The following is a 22,864-nucleotide window of genomic DNA, read 5'->3' as shown; positions in this document are numbered from 1 at the left end:
ATGTACACAGGAGTACATCTTGGAAATCACACTTTTATCAATGATTTCTTTTCCAATGCCTCGTGACTGTGTAGAGTGAGCAGAATGGTTAGGACAGAGATAATGCTGTTCCAAGAGATCGTTGTACAAATCAGGTAAACAAGCCTTCTATTTCATTGAAATTAAGTTCATGGAATTATGCTTTGGACTCTGAAACATCTAAGAAAATTACAAAGTAAACACCTCCCCTCTCCATCTCTTTGTAGACAAAATAGACAAAATTAAATTATCATGTCAGTAACTAATTATGTAAATGCATTATTTATTCATTTGCATATCAGGAAAGAGACCATAAAGCCTTACATAGATACTGCCAAAATATTGAAAAAATGATGGTTAAACCAGAAAGAATATTACTTACAGCCTGGGGAAAAAGCGTGGGGAAACGGAAATTTGTATGCCAAAGAGTTACTATGCTAAAAGTAAATTTTAATTAATGAAGGACATGCAAATTAAAATGCTATAGAATATATTTACCATCAACTTAAAAGCAAAATTCAAAGATTAGCAACATCATATATGGAACAGTAAGGAAATAGGTACTGTTAAGTACTACTGTAATCTCCACTGAATTTAATTGTGATATATTAAAACTGTAGTCACGTATACTCTATTTACAAAATATCCCACCTCTAACAAACTATCCCTAAGAAATAAAATTTGAGAATATTGTTATACAGATTCAAGGATTATTTCTATCAAGTATTGCATACAACAGCAAAAACTGGAGGCAAGCTAAATGTCCATCAGTAAATTATGACATACCACAAATTATAGAACATGATACAGTCATAAGATCAGATAGTCCTTTGTTTAATGATGTACAGCAATTTTGTTTTAAATTGTTAAAAGAAAAAAGCAAGTTGCAAACTAATGTGTATATGTGATTTCAATTTAATAAAAATAAAATGTAAGCATATATGTACTATTAGGAATCTATAGATATTTAAATAAATGTATGAAAAGTTTGGAAGCACACACACATTGTGGGTACTCAATAAATGTGTATTTGGCTTGATGTTTAAATTCACTTGCCCTTAGGTTTTTCCAAACTCAAGCTAGTTCTGATATTGTGAGCTAAGTTTATTAGTAGTCATGATGAATAAATGTTGCTTTACTTTTATTTTTTATTTCTTCTGAATGATAAGCATTTGTTATTTCATCCTTCATTTCAACTTAAGTTTAATTATAACAAATAAAAGTTTATACACAGGCACACAGTGTAGGTTTGGGCCTGTTAGACATATTACATACCAGGAGAGGAATGAGATAAATACACAGATGACTATTAATGTAAATCATTATAAATCTGTAATTATAGAGGTACAAGTCAAGTTCTGTGGGAATTCACATGAGGACAGATTAGGTCCTGCTTTGCCAATCAGGAGGTGCCATTAGGGATTATTTTGAAGGAATAGTTGCCTCTTTTTGGGTGAAGATGCAAATTCCAGGCAAAATAGGGTAAAGCAAGGCTACAGATAAAAAATTTTGGCATCTGTTTGGTTAGATAATAGGTATATAAAATTGAAAAGTGTTGGAACTGAAAAAAGCACAGGACTAAATTGCGATATGTAAATGTTATGTCTTGCCAGAGGACAATGCTAATGAAGAGACAAAAGGAAAGCCACTGAGGCAGGTATATTGGGAGAAGAACATGCACTGTCTTCCTGCTGAGGCTATCCAAGTGACCATTCCACACTGATCGACTGTCAGTCTCAAAACCAGGAAAACACCGGCTCTATGAGTCTCTTAGACTAATGGCAGTATTATATGCCTATGCAGAAAAATTAACAGATAAAGCCAATAACGTAGAGATGAACACTCCATTTGTGCCTATTTGGACTTTAGGTTCTCCAAAGTGTGCAAAGTTGGAAGATTTTCTCAAAAAGGCATGAAGTTTTACCTTTTGTGTTATAAATGTCCTCAGAGGTATCTTTTGACAAAATTATTAACAATTAACTCTTTAGAGATGAAAATGATCCTACTGTAGAAACATAAGTAAATTGTGTGAATTTCTGAAGTAGAGTAGCATATAGTTTGGGTCAAACTATTTAAAGAAAACAATAAATATATTGAAAGAAATTTGCAGCAAATATACTTATTTTTGGTACATAATAATTGTTTTACATTTTGCCCCCAAGGTTAAGGAAGACTTTTGTTCTGACAAAGCTTCAAATTAATTATTTTTTAATAAGTCACTGAATGAGTGAATGGAAGATTCACTTATTCAAGCCAGAGACATCAGTTTTAAGAGTTCCCTTATTTCCTACTTGTGATAACATTAAGTAATGATCAAATATTACCTACTGGTTTTTCAGACCTCTGACAAGGAGTTTTATTTAAAACAATTCCAATAGCCCTAGTGGACTATCCACATACAAGGTTAGAGGACATGCTGTAGTCACTGTTCTCTCCTTTTCAGTGATTTTCTTTCTCCTTTTATTTCCAAAATGAACAATATAGTGTCTAGTTACATCTTTTTATTTATCACTTATTGCACAAAGAAGTGTGGGAATCCTTTATTTGCTAAGAGAGCTATCGCAGAGTTGCAAGCGAACAAAATTTTCTCGATAGTGAAAGATGGAAGCACTGAAGAAATGTTATGCTTTCTTTTGTGCTCTTTCCTTCTGTTATAAATTATATAAACGATTTCTTGGAAGTAAAATGGCCTAGGTTTTACAGTCACTTAGACTCAGGAACAGTGTGCTGAGTCCATGTGCTCATAGTTGAAGGAAACACTGTCTCATGGCAAATATCAAAAAAGGAATCTCAGCGTGCATGGGCTGGATTTTTTAAGGACCCTCTGGCACAATGATCCAAGCTATAAATATGCTCTGAAATGAAACAAGGGTGATGCAAAACAAGATTGTACTCAATTTTAAGATTATGGGTTAACTGAGGAAGCTATTAAATCTTTACTGAGTAGACTGGAGATTATGAAGACTGAAAAACTGAAAAATGGCTGAGGACAAGCTCTCTCATTGGTTGTTTTCTTTGTTTCTGTTTTTGTTTTTGCTTGAGTAGTGCAGACCTAGATGACTGTCACTGAGTCCAAGTGACAGCCACTCATTTAATGGGCACACTATATGTATTAGTCCGTTTTCACACTGCTGATAAAGATATACCTGAGACTGGCTAATTTATAAAGAAAAGAGGTTTAATAGACTCACAGTTTCACGTGGCTTGGGAGGCCTCACAATCAGAGTGAAACGTGAAAGGCACATCTTGTATGGCAGCAGAAAAGTGAATGAGAGCCAAGCAAAAGGGAAAAACCCTTGTAAAATCATCAGATCCTGTGAGACTTCTTCATACACACGAGAAGAGTATGAGGGAAATCACCACCACGATTCAGTTATCTCCTATTCTATTGGGTCACTCCCACAACACGTGGGAATTATGGGAGCTACAATTCAAGATGAGATTTGGGTGAGAACACCACCAAACCGTATCACTATGGAATCAATCAAGTGTGCTTTAGGGACACCTCAACTCCTTCTTTATTTCAGCCTTCAACCATCATAACACAAATTCCCAATACCCTCTTTACTTGCTTCTTTCCTGTCGGAAGAAAAAATGACTTAGGTCACCTACATCTTGATGTAAACCAGTTTAATTTCTTTTATCTACTCTAGAATTATTTACATGTTTAAACAGAAAAGAAGAGCTAATATAGTTAAAGGAAATAGGAATGAGCTCTTAGTGGCAAAATTCCAGACACTGGTACCAGATAAGGTGGTTATTTTCATATTGCTGCAATGGAGTCTTCCATATGCCTTTCAAATCATTCTATACAATAAAACAAAGTAGTTTTCTTCTTCTTGGCCTAAGGAGTTAGGGCTCATTGCGTGTTTATGACAAAGAGGCAAAAAATGGTAATTATGTAAGGATTTTTATCATAACTAGTTGACTAACAAATAAAAGGAAAAAAATTACAGCAAATTAATCATATTTTTGATATATTGAAAGGCCCACAAATGTTCAACTGACCCTCTTGGCCTGTTGACAGAAATCTATATAGGTAACTGAAATTGTAAATGAGTTAAGACTGAAGCAAAGTTCTCACTCTTAAGAAAAATTATGTCAGTCATATTCTATTAGACTTATTCTGATACGTATATCTACAGGAAAGTAAATTCTCATAGCTTCTTTAAAAAATAAAAACTGTCATCAATAAAATCTAAAATGAAAGGGGCACTTAGCTCAGTTAATCAACACCTCAAACTCTACCATAATCAACACCTCAAATCCTGCAAAAATACAGGGCAATGAAACATTACCATAATATATGTCCCAGAATTATTCTCATTTATCTACCTATTACCATTCACATAGCAAGATCCAGCTCATTTAAAGCATATAAACAGTTATGGTTATCTGAAGTTCTTTGGAAATTTACTAGCTACAGTTGTCTGAAAATCAAACCAGAAATCAATCACACTGGCAGACGATTCAAATGAGCACAAAGGAGAGCAGATTCAGTAACATCGCTGTCCAAGCAACTAGTCGCTAGTATTAGGGTAGTCAGGAGACAAGGGAGTGAGATTCCACCGAACACCTTTCATTAGTTACTTTTCACACTACAGGGTGTTAGATAAACATTACCAGGTTTCGTGATAATATCACATATTTGTGGCACTACAAATAAAGAGAGAAAAAAATGCATTGCCAGATGGACTAAAGGTGAGCATGAATAATGTAGCAAAGTCAAGCAGGGAAGAAAAAGCAAACACAGAAATCCCTTTACAAAGACCTCTAGTGACATTAACTGGCACAATTTTAGGATCAAAGGCATATTTGCCTTTAACCTGTGCCTTATAGAATTTCAAGCCAAAGCAAACGCACAAGCCTCCTTCAAGAAAGAAAGAAAGTTTTTGGCAGTAAAATAAAGAGTATCCCTCTATGTATAAACTGGTGTCCCATAGCTAAACATCTTTACATCTGGAATCCATCCAAAAGATTATTTAGTGGAATCCAGAGAAGCATTCCAATGACCTCATCTTCTCAAATAATAGGAGGATATTTGTATGTGGCCATTTAGAACTACTCTTGCAGCAAAGAGTGATTTAAATGAAAAAAACTCAAAGTCAGTACTTAATTATTTAAGTTATTTCCTAATAGGGAACTCAGAAAACATAGACGTATGCCAGGAAATTCTACAATAACTTAATTCAGAGGTAGTTGTAAATTTTTTTCCATTATTAAAGCGACATCCAGTAAACAAAAATATAAGAAGTATGCCCGTTAACCTTAGGACACCTGGGACACCGGCCATGCATTTTTCTGGCCCTGCAGAGGCACGGTATAAATAATGTAAATATCACAGATATAGCAGCTAGACTATACTGGGTCAACTTTCTGGTGGTCTACACAGGAGGGGAAGGAAATATTGTGATGTTCATATAATATGTGATAGAAAGAGAGACTGGTATTATAGTTGCAAAGCCAGACTCCAAATTGGTTTGGGCAGGCTAAGGGGCTTTTTGCAGATGTTTGATGTGATGAATTGGTGAAGAAATCAACAGACTGTTATGTAATTTGTGTAATGGAGTACTGAACTTCTCCTTCACAAATGATCTTTTGAGATAGCTTATTTCCCTTCTCTACACTCCTATTTTCCTCAAGGTGCATAATTATTGCTATTAATCTGCTTGCATTTACTTTCTTTAAATAATAGTGCTATTTTGATATATGATTTACAAAATACTCTATGCATGTCTTATCTGCTAGACATTGTAGATCTCCACTCTATAACCTAGGAAGAACTAATTCCAAAAGGGTAAGTGACTGTTGGTAGGTAGGAAAAAACCAAGCTGAGGTTCCAGTTGTGTCCACTGCTCTTTTACTGACAGTTTAATTTCCACCAAAAAGCTACTTATAATGGTTATACAAGGCTTATGAAAGGATTAAGCCTACCAGAGGCATTTGAGTCAGATGTGTGGAGACATCTTAAGAAAAGAACATATTCCTAATAGCCCTGGGTCTTTCCAATTACTTCACTTTTTCTGTATCTAATGTTCACCCCCCTGTTCAAGTACTGCATGTAATATCTCTCCTTGGATAACTGTGATAGAATTCCAACTGGTCATACACAAACTCTTAACCTTCCTCTGCACCCAAAATGATAGTCTGGAAAGTTTTTGTTCATTTACTCTCAAGTTTCTAAACTGTCTTTGGCTTCCCATTGTCCCTAAGAAAAAATCTTTGAAATAGCTTTTGAAATAGCCTTTGAAATAACTTAAAAGTCCCGCCATGTTCTGATCTCCACTGACCTCTGCAGCTTCACCTCTCTACATCCTGCCTTCTGGATTTCTTTCATTTTCTCGTTTGTGCAAGCTTCTTCTTGAATTTGAAAATCCATTCTCTCCACAAAAGCATTGAGTAATCCCGTCACTCCCTTGTCTAGAAAATGCCTACTAATTATTTAGATGCAGGGCCAGATGTCTTCTGGGAGACATTTTTATCCCAGATCACCATTTTTTAGCTTTATTTATTTACACTTGGAATTGTTTACTGATGATAAACTCTGTAAGGCCGTGTGTCTTTATTACTTACAACTGCAGTATTAATGTCTAATTTTTTAGTGAAAAAAAAAAAACAAAGAAAACTGGACTAAAAAAAACAAAAACCCAGCAATGAATAAGTGAATGTACAAATAAAATACTAGGTAGAAATATGAATGCAAACAGATAGTTCTCTAGCCAGGATTCCATTAAGCATTTTTTTAAATTGCTCAAGTTAAAAAAATACTTAAAATCCAATTTGACAAGCACATGCCAACGTATGGGGTATTTTCTACAGTCGTGGTACCTCATCAGGCAGCTATTAACATGTGAGATATGATGTTTTGCAAAGAGAGAACAAATGCACATAGTGTTGAATGCTGTGAAGAGGGACACTAGAGCAGCATAGGAAACTTTGATTATTCAGAATTAAAATTTCAACTGTGTTTTCAATGTGACATGCATGCATCTGTTTCAACGTCCAGTACATATGAAATTGACAACAGTACTCTCCAACTGTGATTTCCAATCTCAAATGGTGGAATTTAGAAATTTCTGCTTTAAAACATACAGACAAGACATTTAAGGGTTTTCCGTTAAATATGCAGAATATTGAAAAATTTAATGATACTTTACTTGGTTCCTTTCAATCCTAGGAATAATGACCTACCTATTTCCTGAAGATAATAAATATTCTTTATACAGGACTGCCATGATAATTGTTAAGACCAAAATTGGCAAATACAAAATAACATATTTATGGCACTCTTTAATTTACTTCATGTCCCCAGGTGGCAAGAAACAACATTTTCAGTGAAGAGTTATTTATTATTTGGAAGATTCTGGCTTGAGATTAGATAAAAATTAAACGTGTTTATGTATAGATAAATTCAGAATTTTTTGCTGACATATTGCTGACACTGTTTATGAGCAGTTCATGCAATTATGAAAAGACTGCCTTATCCCCACATTTGCAGTTTCTTCAGTACAAACCATAACAAGACTGAGGTTGCTGAAGTCATGCGGGGAAAGTGAGAAGGTTGCCCATCATATACACTAATGATATAGTTGAATTTAGAGTTTATTACTATGATACTGAAAGCATTTCATTTGGGCTTCAAAAGGATTTTGCTTAAAAATATATTCTAAAGCAATGTTATACTATCTTGTTACCAGTCAGTCCATGTGTAGCTGTACATGTCCTGTTCAAGGTGAACCAGACTCTCACTCGTAAACCAAGGCTTTGAACATCCACTGCCCATGGTTGCTGGTGATTTTATTTCTCTTAATAGGACTTTTCAAGTTAAATAATTCTTCCACTGACAAGTGTTTTGGAAAAGGTGACTATTCTAAATAGCAAACTTTTTATAGCAGCCTGATTTAATCAAGACTAAGGTATGAGCTCTTCTGAAGTGACTGGATTTATTACTTTGTCACAGTTGCCAGCTAGGCTTCTACCATGAAGGCATGTGATTTCTAGGTATGGAGGCAAGTGGTTATTATGATGTTTAGAATTTAAGGAACTCTAGAACAATGGAGGCAGTTATGAAAAATGAATTATTTGCTGATTACTATCTTTCTTTGTCCAGGAAAGAAAATCTAGATACAATAGTCAGTGCTTTTATTATTATTAGATCAGAACTACCAGTACTTTCAGTTATGAGAAATGTAACTTTCAACATATCACCTGTTCTTTGATTTATGTTACTCCACTGTACTCTGATTTTGTATGGTGCATAATTCATCATAGAGTTTTAATATAATCACAGAGTGTTAAAATCAAGAACAAAAGTATAACTAAAAAAGAAAACGATTGTTTCTGTGGTCTCTGTTCTATACAAGTTAAATTATGTTGAATTTGAATATGAGCTTCTGAGAAGACAGGAAGAAATGACTTGATCTAGGAAGATTCTATATAATACCACTGGTTGTGCACAGTTCTGCTGTGCATAGGAAATATATGATTTCCTTTCAATAAAAAACTTTCCTCAGAAAAAGACAAGCATTAAAATTATATCAATTTCAAAAACAGTAATAGAGCTGGAATGGGGAAGGGCCCCCAAAATCCTTTCCTCTTATGTAGCTCTGAAGTGAATCCAAGCACGTACAAGATTTGCTACCTGAATGACATAATGTTTTGCTATGGTAAGAACATGGAGTGTAATCCCTTTCCCCTCAAGAATGTTACCTCATACCTTATCAGACCATAAATGTGAATTATTGGCTTCAACTGCTATACTCCAAAACATATATAACTCAAGACTTTGACAAACACATTGAGAGCATAGGCTGTGGCAGGGCTACTCTTGGCCAGTCTTTGAGTTATTCTCCAAGTGCTCCCTGCCCACATCTGCAATACTTGCTAGTGCCAAACGATGTTGTGTGTTTTGCCAGATCTCCACTGTGTTGGTCAAATTGTCTCTTCTGAGAACATCTCATAGAAAAGTATACCTCAAACTTTGATTAGGCTTTATATACAAAGAGGCCCGCTTCCATCCTAATTGAGCAACAAGACTCTAATAATTGGACTCTAAATGAAATTGGAACTCACTGTATGGTTTAAAATACCTCCTCCATCAAGTGTATTTCCTGTAAGATTTGTTCTCATTATTCTCCCTCTTTTTGAACATTGTGGGGAAAAACAAGTCTTTTTGTGACAATAAACCATGTGGATTGTGAAATCATACTTTACTTATTTCTCTATTTCAATCATAGAAAATATAACCATAAAAACTACAAAAATACTGGCAAAAATGCCCAAAACCAACTTTTTTAAAACTCTAAAAGTTAACCAAAGACTTATAATAGTTAAGAGAGTCTTTACTCAAGAAAAATAGCGGAATCCCAGTAAGAGAAATGAGTTTTGTGGCATTTTAATGCCCTAGTCCCACCTCCCTGACTCTGCGGTAGCCTTGAAAAGCAATAGCTACCAGTCAAAGTGAAAACCAGCAGCGTAGCCTCTTCCGAAGAGAAAAAAACTGGGACTAGAGTTCCTTCAAAGCAATTCCCATGGTTTGCTGGAAAACCCCACTGATAAAGCTTGTTTTTATTTGACCTGACTCAGACTCTCCCCAGTATGAACAGTCTTTTCCTGAAGATATTTTTGGAAATAATCGGTGACAATTGTTTATCATCACAGTTACCTGAGGCAATGATAACAGTTGGGACAAACAATAAGCTAAACAAAATAATTAAAAGAAAAAAATGGGGAATTAGATATACATAGAGGACTTCAGGAAACTCCAAAATATTTCTGGGAATCTGGAAGGTCACATACATATGCAGGGCTACGTACATGCCCAGGAAAGACTTGAGAAGGTACTAAGCTCTCACTGCTGGCTGATCATCAGGCTCTGAGTAAGCAGTGTGTGAACACCAAAATGGAGTGATAATCTGTCTGCCTGAATGTTGAAGCCTTGCTCTCACATGTACATAGTTCATTGGCAATGTCTGGGAAACCTATTAATTTAGACATTTAAGAATATATTTGTAAATCATGTATCTGATAAGCATCTAAATATCTGATATCCAGAATATAAGAAAAATTCTTACAACTTAAAAATAAAAAGACAATCCGATTTAAAAAGGGGAAAAGGACTTGAACAGGCATTTCTTCAAAGAAGAAACACAAATCAACAAAAAACTTATAAAAGATACTGAATTTCATTAGTTACTAGGGAAATGCAAATCAAAATCACAATGAAATAATACTTTGAATACATTAGGATAGCTACCACAAAAAAAAGAAATAATAAGCATTGTTGAGGATGTTGAGAAGACTGCATTTATGAAGCATGTAGGACTGTAATTTGTGAAGGCATAAATTACTAGTGGAAATGTAATATGTTGCAGCCACTTTGAAAAACAGTTTGGCAATTCTTCTAATAGTTAAACAGAGAATTACCATATTACCCAGCAATTCCACTCTAGGTATATACCCAGAAGAATTGGAAAAATACATCCACTCAAAAACTTGGACACAAATGTTCATAGCAACATTATTCATAATAGCCAAGAGTGGAGATAATACAAATGTCCATCAACTGGAATGAATAAAATTTTGTAGCCCTGTACATTGGAATATTAGTTATAAAAATAAAGTACTAATTCATGATACAACATGGATAAATCTTGAAAACAGTATGCTAAATGAAGGAAGCTCAACACAAAAGGCTACATATTGTATGATTATATCTCTCTGTCTCTCTCTATATATTTATTTATTGAATAGTCAAATCTACAGAGACCAAGAGTAGATTAGTTGTTGCCAGGGGCTGCCTGCAGGGAAATGGGATTCATAATTGACTGCTAAGGATATGGCCTTTCTTCCCAGGATGAAGAAAATACTCCGGACACTGATAATGGTTGCACAACTTCATGAATATGCTAATAACCACTGAATGGTATACTTTAAATAGGTGAATTACATCTCAATAAGAAAAACACTGATATTTTTTGTTCATTAAAGAGAAAGAGAAAAGTAATTCACTTTGTTGTCAATTTTTTATACACATTTGAAATAGCAATTAGTGACATGTCATAGTATTAAACAAACATTTAAGAGAAATATTACCTTTAGGATAGTAGCAGCTCCCTGCGCCCCATAAAAAAATCCTCAGCAGAATTTCAAAGGATATTTACATTCTGATAATTCAGTTTTTACTATATTGATATGGATAGAATAGAATCTCAGAGTGAGTGAATATTTACACTAATAAGTTTTTAAGATGTCAACATTGATTTGTGTCAGAGTTCACTTTTTAAAATTTCCTCAGTACATAGAAGAGCTCTATGAAGCTTAGGTATCTTTTTGAAACTTCTCTAAACTTGCATACTTCCTTGAAAGTTTATATAACAAATTAACTTTACTAACAAACAAGGGGCAACTATAATGAGAAGAAGTACACATGCTTTGGTTTTTTGAAGCAGAAAAATTATGCATAATTAATTGGATGTATAACTCAAGATTGTTAATGTTGAACCCAGAGTGAGAAATTAGCATCCTACTTTAGAACAAGCTGGGGATTTGAGATAGTTTATTTCTCTTAAACTTCACTTGATAAATTTATGCTATTTTGTTTAGTAATTCATTCCTAGGCTCATTTATTAATATATTTGTTTGCTTCTTTTATTTAATTTAGATATTTAACATTTGATAAATCATAAGCATTATTAAGTAACTAATGATGCAAAACACTACTTAAACTTAATGAATACAAGGATAGTAGAGGCTGTAATTATTTTTTCATGTAATTATAGAACAAATCTATGTTTATAGAACATCATGTGTAAATATTTTGAGATACAGCAATTCTGTATCTCTACTAAAGGGAATCAAATAACAAAATATGGCAAAAAAGGTTTTTCATAAGTAATTGAAAAAATGGTTGCGTAATGGTGAATATTGTTTTAAGAATCTTACATGTATTACATAAAATATGTAATACATGTAATATTATACGTAATACATGTAAGATTACATAACGGTAAGTACTCATTATCAATCCTTAGGATAAGTACTCATTATCACCACCATGTTGCATTTGGCTAATATGTGATCAAGCTAGGGTTTGAACCCACACAGACATCTTTTGTTATGCTGTGTTTATCTCGGTTTTGATGGGATTATTGATTTGATGTGGAAACGCATTAGGGAAGAAAAAGAATTCAAAACTTAGAAAACAAAAAGTAAAGAAGTAATGGGAAGATGTGTCTTCTTGGAGCTGAGGCTGATGAGACTTAGCAACTGGGAAGCAAAAATGTATAGGGTTTGGCCACTTAAGAGAGGCCTGGGAATGACAGGTTCAGTCACACAAGACTCGCAGATGGCTCCTTGTTCTGAGACTCTTGTGTGAGGGGGTACATTATGAAAGCAGTGTTTTATGAAGAATAATGTTGCCTGGTACAGATTATTTGTTAGAGAGGTTATAGGAAGAGCTGTTGGGTCAGAATTATGTAAGTCAAATCATTAGCCAAGAAAGCTGAAATAGATTCAAGTGATTTTTGGTCCCTCTGAAATGCGTTCAAAATAGGAAGTATTAAAATTATCAATTAGAAGAATCCCTTTAACTGACCACAATCACCATTTCTTCTAGATTTCATATGCAATCACTTTCTCTGAGTTCATACTTTGATTCATAAGGTTTCCAGGCCGGTATCTATTCCATTTCTCAATCCCCAGTCTATTACCTTCTTTATTCACTTCATTTAAAAAAATCCAGTTGAGTTTACAAGGTACATAATTTAACTAACACCCTCATCATTACTTGCATCTCTCTTGCCACTCTATATTTCATTATATTTCTCTGATGGTTAAAAAACAAATACATAGCTAATTACTTTTATACACCTTATCTGTACTACCACCCCCACATCTACTCTCTACCACAGAAGCCTACACTCCTTCAGAAAGTTATGCAATAAGATAAATTGGTATCACTATAAATTCTTGTTCGCCAACCTCAAAAATGCTCTTAACTTTCTGAACCTTGCTCAGAGTTCCTAGGATATTTCTCGGGTCAGCATTCTTCACCTTCTGAGAATGCTTTTTTTAATTTAAAAGGTTAATTTTTCATTATGAGCTTCTCCAAACATATGCTAAATTAGAAACCATGAGTATCTGTCACTTGCTTCAGTAATTATATACATGGCCAACCTGGCTTCATCTAGTTGAACACATTGCTCCTACCCCATGTGTTATTTTAAAGGTGAACATCTTAGATTTTAATCCATTAATACTTCAGAGAGTATCTCTAAAAGATATGGACACTTTTTTCAACATATCCACGATATCATTGTTAACAAATAATAATTTGTTATTAACATGAAACATTTACCTAAGATGAATAAATTCCTTGATGATGATAATGATATTACAGTTGGTGTGATGGGAACTGGGACCCACATGAACTCCCAGTATAGCATCTATAGGATATGTCTTTTGACTATAGATCCTCTTCCCTGTTTTTCCCTTACCACTTTATTGTTGAAGAATTAACTTGTCATGTAGAATCTCCATCCTAGAAATTACTGACTGTGTCATTTTGTCGTTTTTTAGGTTTCTTTATCCCCTGTTTTTCCAGCAAACTGGCAGTTAGATCTAGGGATCTATCAGATACATCTCTGTTTTGGGTAAGAATACATCATAGGTGGTACTGTGAGCTTCCTATTCTTTCATATAAGGAGGCACTAGTGTCTGCTTGTCTTCCTATGCATGATGTTAAGATTTGGCAGTGGGATCAGATGCTGTCAATCTGATCCACCCATTATAAAGTTTCCTATTATCCCTTCATGTAATTTTTGCTGCCATGGGTGGCTGGTGTTTAAATCCATTATTTCATTAGGGTTCACAAAATAGTAAAATTCTATTTCTATAACTTATTCTGCTTTGAAGAAAAAGGAAAGGTGAAAATGTGGTAGGAATGGTGTGTGGTAGGGATTGCATCCACAAACTCTATTTTATGTCACCAAACAGGTAAGGACTGTGCTGGCAAATCCTCATCTTTAGTTAGTGGGAGGTAAAGGAAAACATGCACACATGTTAGAAAACTGTGTCTCTGTCATAAAAATATTGTATTGGTAAGCACAATGAAAGGAGTAGCAAATTCTGCTTGGAAATTGCAAGTAGTTAAAAATAGCTGAGAAAAGGACATGTGTGTGTGTACATGTGGATGTACGGTGATAAGTCTGGAAAAAGAAAGGAGACAGAGAATAGAGCACTTTATTTGTTATATAAAGTAGTTTAAGTCTTTTCCCCCAATCGGCAGTGAAATGAAGAGATTTAAACAAGAGGATAATAAAAATGAAAAATTGTTGTTGTAGGAAGATCACTTCTCTAGCAGCACAAAGGATGGACTGGAAGGGAAAAGATTGAAGGCAGAGACCAATGTAGTCATTATTACTGTAGCTGAAGTGGAAAATGATGAAGGTATGTACTTGCAGTTGCAGGCAAGACAGTCTTTTTATGTGTTTCTGCTTAGCACTTGTTAAACTCTACTATAACTGTTTGTTTTCTGCATTGAACTGTACTATGTGTTAAGCACAGTTGATGAGAGCTGAGGAAATAGGGGTAGATAATTTTAAAATGTCAATAAAACCAACTAAAAATTAATCTGCTTTTTATTATCACTATGCACTGGCAATTCCAAATAAGGTGAATGTTAAAATACTTCTCCCCTCAAAAATGTTACTTTTTAGTCCAACTTCCAATTGACTTATTTCTTTTCGTTAGTTTTAATTGATCTGTTTCCATTTCATCTTCTTAAAGGCATTTTAAAGGGAATTTAATTTGCCTCTACCTTAGCAACCTGCTGTTGCAACTGGAGACTGGAGAAAAAGACTGGGTGAGTATAAAAAGAATTTACTCATAAGAATACGATCTTGAATATGAAAATTATGATTAAAACAGTCAGCATTACTATATTCTTCAGTGTAAGAATGGCATATTCATTAAAACTTTGAAATGTATTCAATAACATTTTTGTAACTTTTTTTCTAAAATAGCTTCATCTACTAGTTATCTTACACATTTAAACTTAAAGACTTGTCTCTTTCCTTGCACAGTCCCCTTTCAGCATCCTTATACCTACAAATCCAAATCACCTTTCCTTCAAGTCCCATGTCACATTCCATTTCTACTATAAAGCTGTCTTTTCCTCTAAATCCATGTAGCAATATTTGTGTTTTTATAAAACCCTCCCCTACTGTCTACCGTGTATCATAGTTATTGTGTACACATCTTACAGTTGAAATTAAACCCATAAGCTCTTAGGTGCCTTTATTATGGCTGTTTCTTTGATATATCTGATAAAGTACTTAGCCTATGGGAATATTCTGGAAATAGGCTTAGATTACTTTGGTTTCATTTGTATAGAAAATATACATGATTTTTAAGATTCTTTCAACTCTGTAGTTTTGTAATCTTTTTAATCCCTGTATGTAATGTTTCAAAGTAATTGTTTTTAGGATTGTGGAATGGAGAGAGAGGGTAATTTGAAAATAGGTTTGATGTTTAAGGATTTTATAGGAAACTCTTTCAATTTCATCCTTTCATAAACAAATATAACTAGGCCTTGGTAAAATTTATTTAACACTCTAAACTACAAATCACTAATACACCAGGTCACAACTTATATTTACTGTAAGCCAAACCAAAGGGAAACACTGTAGGAGAGAAGACATAATTTTCAGCTTAATCACTGCATCTCAAGCAGGAGATGCCAAAATCACATTCATCCAAATTGGAACAAACTGTGAAATATTTTTAAGATATCCCTTTGAGTAATCTCTCTGTTAGGGATTAGGAATGTAAAATCAATGAGTGAGATTTGGCCTGGAAACACTGTAAAATGGCTTTTAGCAATCCTAGGGAGGCAGGAAGAGTATCAAGGGCTCTTAATGATATTCTTGCATTGAAAAGGATGTTTATTAATTTGCCAAAATTATTTTACCCACTGTGCGCAGAAACTCTCTACTCATTATTTTTCCCATTCAAAGAAAAGTAAGATCTTAACCCACATGAAACATCTTTCAATCTAATGAAAAAGACAAGTGTACATCATTACCTTTGCATATTAGGACATAAATGAGAGATACAGAAAGGATGTTTTTAAAGTGATCTGAGATATCTGAGAATGAAATGATTAATAATTCTGTTCTGATAAACTAAAGAAAGCTTTGAAGAGTAGGTGTCATTTGAATTAAAACACATAATATGGGTAGGATTTCAAAAGGTAGATGAAGAAGTTTGTATGTGTTTGGGTTTCAGAGGAGTTGGTGATGGTATTGATTTTAGGGTATAGGTAGGGTAATCATAAATCAATAGTAACTGGTGTACAAAGAGTTTGCTTCTAGATGTGAAAGCATAGGTCAGAACTATGGTAGGTTGCAAATGGTCACAAAATCTTTGCTGCTCTTCCTATGAAGAAGTAGAGCTATTTCCACACCCCCCTTAATTTGGAATGGCTTGCTTTGACCATCTCAACTAGAATACAGAGAATATGATGCAGAAGTTCAGAGCTACACCTTCAGGGCCTTGAACACTCTTTCGTACACTGCCACAGTGTGAATAAATCTGAGCTAGACTATTGGAGGGGCTATATGGACAACTGAGTCACTGTAATTGAAACGTGTCAATGGTCAAACATTCAATAAGGATGCTATAGATTATTCATCCCCTGCCAAATAATCAGGATTATCCAGGTAAGTAAGCCCAGGTGAGATCCATGCCCAGCTGATCTCAGGACAAATGGCCAATTTACAGAATTGCAAGCAGATAATTTTTTTTTTTTAAGCCACTATGCTTTCGAGTGGTTTGTTGCCCAATAAAAGCAAACTGATATGGAGCCACTTTATTGAGAACCTATATTATGGTCTATACAGTGTTTGAATTTTATTCTATGAAAAGTAGGGAGCCTTAAAAGAAGTAATGCAATTTTGTCCACTTCTCCCCAACCTGACAGAGTTTATCTAAATGTTTTCTGTCTTGCTACACCGTTCATGGTCTTTTGACTAAAGAGAACAGACTTTTGTTGGGGCTTGTTTTGTCTGCACCTATTGGTGCTTCTGGGATGTGTGAGGCTCAAGTCTGGGATGTATGAGGCAAAGGGAAACCTCAGGGAACTTACCACCCACTATTCCTAGCTAGTCTTTCCTCTTCTTTCAGCCTTTTGTAGTCTTACTTTTTTTTTTTTTAATATAATGTAAAGGGATTTAATTACACTTACTAGGAAGAATAGGAAAAGGTAGTCTATTCCATTTTTTCAGAATCAAAAATATTACACTTGACTTCTATTTTTTTTCTCTCATCTTAGTTAGTACTAAATGTTTCCATTTAAACTAGCAATGGCAACACATCAGGTTGCAAGTTTAATATCTACTGTATACAAAACAAATGTAAAACATGTGGGGAAGAATAAATACTCAACTTCAGTGCCTGATTCCAGTGTTCTGATTTGTGGTGATTGTCAGATTTTATCTACTGGGTTTTAGGAAAGGGATTTTTATATACCAATTTTAGCCCAACTCACCATTAAAGTTTGGTGTCTCCTTTTCTTTAAGGAAGAGTCTCCATTCTAGCTGCCTCCCTTGATCCCTTTTTAACCCAAATAGAGGCCAGCTAGGTTTTAGCTTCTGGGGAAAGCATGATGGTTTGGGAGAATCAGACCCACTGTAAGCTTCCTTCCAAAAGCAGCAGCTGGTCATCTGTGTTTCTTGAATTTTCTGTTGACCTTTGAGACAAATGCCTGATGTATGATAAGTACTCAAAAGATGGTTGTTGAAGTGGGTTCCCTTATATCCCATGGTTCAGAACTTTTATTCTAATTTAGCAAGTACTGTTAGAATAGACAATTATCACTGGCCTCACTTATTTTACAGTGTAGAGATATGAAGAGATGACAGAGTTCCCAGTTACCAAATTATTTCCATTGCAATTCGATTTGAGCTATTTCATTGGGAAAAAAACAGAGCAAGGTGCAAGGTTTTCAGATTTATTCCTTGATTCCTTGCCTTTTGCAGCTGGACTTTGTGTCACAAGGGGAACCCTTGTACAAATTACATTTCCTAGGCTGCTTAGACAACTGGCTCCTACTTATATTGGGAAGAGGGAAAGTGCTGATGTAAAATCAGAATGTGGGGAAATGGAAAACTAGAGTAATGTTCTCTTCTGTGGTTCATGAAGCATCTTTGAAAGTGATTGTGACTCCTTAGAAGCTATAGTTCTTACAAGACAGCTTACCCCCCAGTATTACAAACTCCCCATTTGATAGAGCTGGTTCCTAGACTCCAATAAGACAAATACCTTCCTTTTTTCTCTCCAGCTCCAGTAGTGATGGTGATGCGTTACTTCAATTACATCATTTAAATGTTTTCTATGGTATTATGCTCCTTTATTATCCTCATTATCCCTAACATCACAGATAGTAAGTAGTGCAGGTGGGATTTGAACTGTGGAAACCCTACTGCCAAGCTCTATCCTCTCACCAGTGAGTTGCAGCCACATCAAGCCATTTTGGGACTGCCAACCTTCCCAAAACAAAATGCAGAACTTGAAAGTATCTGTTTGCCTAAAACATGATAGATAATTCAAGGTAAATCATATATATTAGTTTCTTTGACTAGTCCACTGTAGGTGATATTTTATATAATGGTACAGTGAGAAATCTAACAATACATCCAAAAATGAATGCAAATTTTTTAAACTTTGAGTTGATAATGCTCATCTTCTTGTATTGTGCTGAAAGAAATGTTACCACAAATGCTGCTCAACTTCCATTTTGACTAACCACAGAGGAGAACGAGTCCTTTAATTCTTGAAGATACTTTTACCCTCTCTCAGCCTTTCCTTTAGTGAAATTTCATGATATTATACATTTCTTTCTGTGGATATGGCGAGGCAAAATTGTGTGGTTTATGATAAGAAAGCTTCTTTCCACATGTACAACCAGGAAGAAATCATTTTTCATAAAGCCTGGTCTTTTAGTTTGTTCTTGCCATTTTTGTGCCTTGATCTGTAAGAGATAACTTATTAGTTGTGTTTGGAGAAGTGTTCAATCTGGTTAATAGGTAAAATAACATTTTAGTGTATTTTTACATGAGGACTTTTTCTCTTGTGGGCTAAGTGTTTATTAATCCATACCAATGCTATCTGGATCTGACTATATCTCCATTTTGAATTATGTTTTAAAGTTATCAACATTAAGTCTGAACAAATCATTCTATAGCTTAGAGTTTTAAAGGAAAATTGAAAACAAGATGACAGTTGAATATTTTTAAAGAAAAGTCAATAGAAATCAAGAAATTCTAATACATTTTTCTTTTTTTAATAAATACATAAAGCTCTTTACCATTTCCCTATATTATTTTGTTTAACATGATAATAGGATCTTTCAAAGTATCATTATACCAATTTTCACAGCCTGATGTAAAAGACTCATTTCACAGTAGTAACCATGATTAGCATTAATAAATGAATGTTGATGCCATAAATAACAGTATAAGGCATATTTACACCATCTTAACATACATAAACACCATACACGTACACAAAAAAGTCACAGATCCAGAACAAAGAAAATTCAGTCTCCTAGACAGCTTACATTTATAGGCTTTACCTAAAGTATTTTTTTTTTGGCTGTTTTTTTGTAATTTTTTTCTTTCCAAGCAACAAACATATCTTCCCTATCTCTTGTGATTTATGTGTAACATTGTACTCATGCAAAAATAATACTTGTTTTATTGCATTAACATTTAGACAGCTTTAGATTTGGGTCCTATAACCATCGTCTAAAATTTTACTTGATGTTGCTTCATCCATATATCATTTTAGTTGGTATGATATGATGGTTTGTTTTTGATAAGTTACAAAGTGACAAACATGTCCAGTTGACCAGAGTTCAAAAATCAAGATTCTAAGCTTGATCATGCATATTTTACTTTCATTCTTGTAAAATGGTTTGAATCAGATATTCCATTTTGATTTAACATTTATTGATTTTTTTTTCCTTTTTAATCATGTTTCTAAAAACAACAACAACAAAAGAATAAAAGAAAATACTGTTCCACATCCACTGTTCACAACAAGGAAGAGCAGCAAGAATCACACTGACCATTGTTAGGACACCAGTCAGGTGGTGACACTGTAGTAAACATTGAATGTCATCAAAATACTGTGGGAATATGATAATTACTATAACCCATACTTCTGCAAGAGTTCAGATTGCCATTGGCGTTTGCGCTCTGGAAAATAATCTGGAATGTGGATTTTTTTAAAATCCTGAATACACTTTTTCATTTCTTCTTCCACACTTAGCTTCTCACAGACTTTCTTTTTGGACAGATTTGTTTCCCGGGACTTGCTGATGAGTGTCTGAAAGAGTTCACTGTTTCTGCGTTTGTCTGGTGGGGGCATCCATTGCACAGGTGCTTTTTTAGAGGGTCGATCCAATGTTAAGGTGTTCGGTTGGTGAGCTGTTGCCTGCTGGGCACTGGACGGGTTGTCCTGGGGAGTGCTTGCCTCTGAATGGCTGTCACAACTGGAAGTGGAGAGCTCATTACAGGAAGTCCCACTTTCACTTCCTTTATCAGTGACTTTGTCCTGTTTCCTATCTTCATGTTCTTGTTTAGGTGATACTATTTTCTGAGGTGGTCCTAAAAAGGAGGAAAAAACCAAAAAGAAAAAGAGTAGAACAGTTGAATAAGAAGTGTGAAGGTAAAATTAAATGAACTCTATATTTTCTATTTTAAACCAAGAACATTTATTTTAATAAAAATGGTGCTTGTTGCATTAGTCTGGGTTTGTGGGATTAAATATAAGACCTAGGGTCTTTAGTGTACATGGGAAGATGCAGTATGCTGATTATTTAAAACAATAAAGTTTGAGAAATTTGTTTAATGAGAGTTTCTGTCTTAGAGACCATCAACAGCTTCATACTGAAAAGAAGATTTTTGTTATTTTAATTACTAGCTCCTGGAATATAAAAAAATATATAATGTTTTGTTAGCCTTCTATCTGTTTTGCTAGACACTTAGTTCACTTTTGTTCTACCCACTGCACTAGGTGTCCTTTGTATATATATTCTGCCACTGTAAAAGCAAGAAAGTACCACTGCTATATTTTACAAAGCTGCAGTATTCTCCAGGCCCAGAGCCGCAATCACATCATTTATGCTTCCAAAGGGGAGGCTGGTTTAAATCTTATTCTTAGTCTCTTCATCTTGTTTCATGTCTATTTCCTTGAGGAAAATTGTGGAAGTGCTATAAGATATATCGGGGTCTAATATTATGGTGTGAAAATATAGTTGAAATATGGTATTCTCTTAAAATATAAGGCCTACCATTTGAGGTAAATTACTTAGGAAGACAATTTTTGGAAAGTCATAGTTTGCAAAGATAATTATTTCAAATACACAGTGTGTTTCCAAGAAAAGGTATATTTTATTCTCTCTGACTCCACTGTGGGATTAGGATCTCCATTTAACATTTATTGAACACTACCACACACCCAGAGCTGTTCTAAAACCTTCATTAAGTGGAGCCCAACAATTCAGAGATCTAAATTACTCAACTTGTATTTTATTTTCTTAGAGTCAAATTTTTGAACAAGTTGTATAAATCAGAATCAGGAAGAAGGCATCAGTCTTTTTAAACAATTGCCCAGGGGTTCTATTGTGCAGCCAGCCTTGAGAACAACTGGTCTAATTTAGAGGGTCTAACCTTGGATGCATACTGGAATCACTTACAAAGCTTCAGATTATTGATACCTTGGAACGAACCCCAGACCTCCTGATTTAATAGGGTGCTACCTGGCCATCAGGCTATTTAAGATTTTAATGTGCATCCAAGGTTATGAACCACTGATCAGTCTAATATATATGAAATGGGTTAATAGCCAACATGGGTAGTTGATATTACTTGAAAGGATTAAGAGACAAAAAAACTTTTCTTAAAAGCAGCTCCTATGTGCAACATTCTACTGGCTTCTATCACCATTTTTTTCTACTTAAAAATTAGAAGAAACACAAGTCAATGCCAAATATTGAGTTAAAGATTTTTAAAAGTTTTACAACTTTTTGGAATTATGGAAATATTCTATCTCTTCATTATGGTGTGGATTATATGATTGTATACACTGTGAAAATTGATAGAATTGTATACCTGAAATGGTTGAGCTTTTCTGTATGTAAATTATACCTTGACTAACCTGACACCCTCTCCTGAAAAACAAAAACAACAAAGAAACATACAGTATATATGTCTATATGTCTCCATCTCTATCTCTATCTCTATCTCTGTCTATCTATCTATCTATCTATCTATCTATCTATCTATCTATCTATCATCTATCTATCTATCATCTATCTATCTATCTCAAGGAAAGTCTTTAGCAATATTTTGAACTTCCTTTGTCTGCAATATCATAAAAACAGGACAGATATGAATGTTTATAATTGCTTAGTAAGGAATTACACTATTATATTTCAGAAGTATTTGCAACCAAAGATTTAAAAATTTGTTGAGTTTTCTTTGTTTTAAGCCTCTCTCTGTCAGGGAGAGTCAGCTGAGACTTTGGGGTGAGGGGGAGAAAATTCACCGCTAACACTCTGTGTTGGACTTACCCAGATCCATTCGCTATTCTCCTCTGTCCACAGTGGCTGATGTGTATAGACTATGTTCTTAAGCTCCCTAGCCTTGTGGCTTTCAGTTGGATTCAGTCAACAACAAAGACTAGCAAGATAACACCCTAACCCCACCCCACCCCCAGGAATGTGGTGATCTGGTTATATCCCTGGACCTAGAGGCTACAGCCCTATCAGGAAGCTCTCTCT

General features: G+C 34.6%; 1 protein-coding gene across 1 annotated transcript in view; it reads right to left on the bottom strand.

Moving 5' to 3' along the window:
• Positions 1–20,126: 20,126 nt before the first annotated feature.
• KCTD8 (potassium channel tetramerization domain containing 8) overlaps positions 20,127–22,864 on the bottom strand; it is a 285,554-nt gene continuing 282,816 nt past the window's right edge. The window contains exon 2 of the mRNA XM_011927354.1: positions 20,127–20,687. Coding sequence (XP_011782744.1) covers positions 20,227–20,687 — 461 coding nt within the window. The 3' untranslated portion in view covers positions 20,127–20,226. The remainder of the gene's footprint in view (positions 20,688–22,864) is intronic.

This window comes from Colobus angolensis, unplaced genomic scaffold (assembly GCF_000951035.1).
Source record: "Colobus angolensis palliatus isolate OR3802 unplaced genomic scaffold, Cang.pa_1.0 Scaffold71, whole genome shotgun sequence".
NCBI lineage: Eukaryota > Metazoa > Chordata > Mammalia > Primates > Cercopithecidae > Colobus > Colobus angolensis.
Note: the sequence above shows the minus strand (reverse complement) of the source record. Positions and strands in the feature narration are given on the sequence as shown.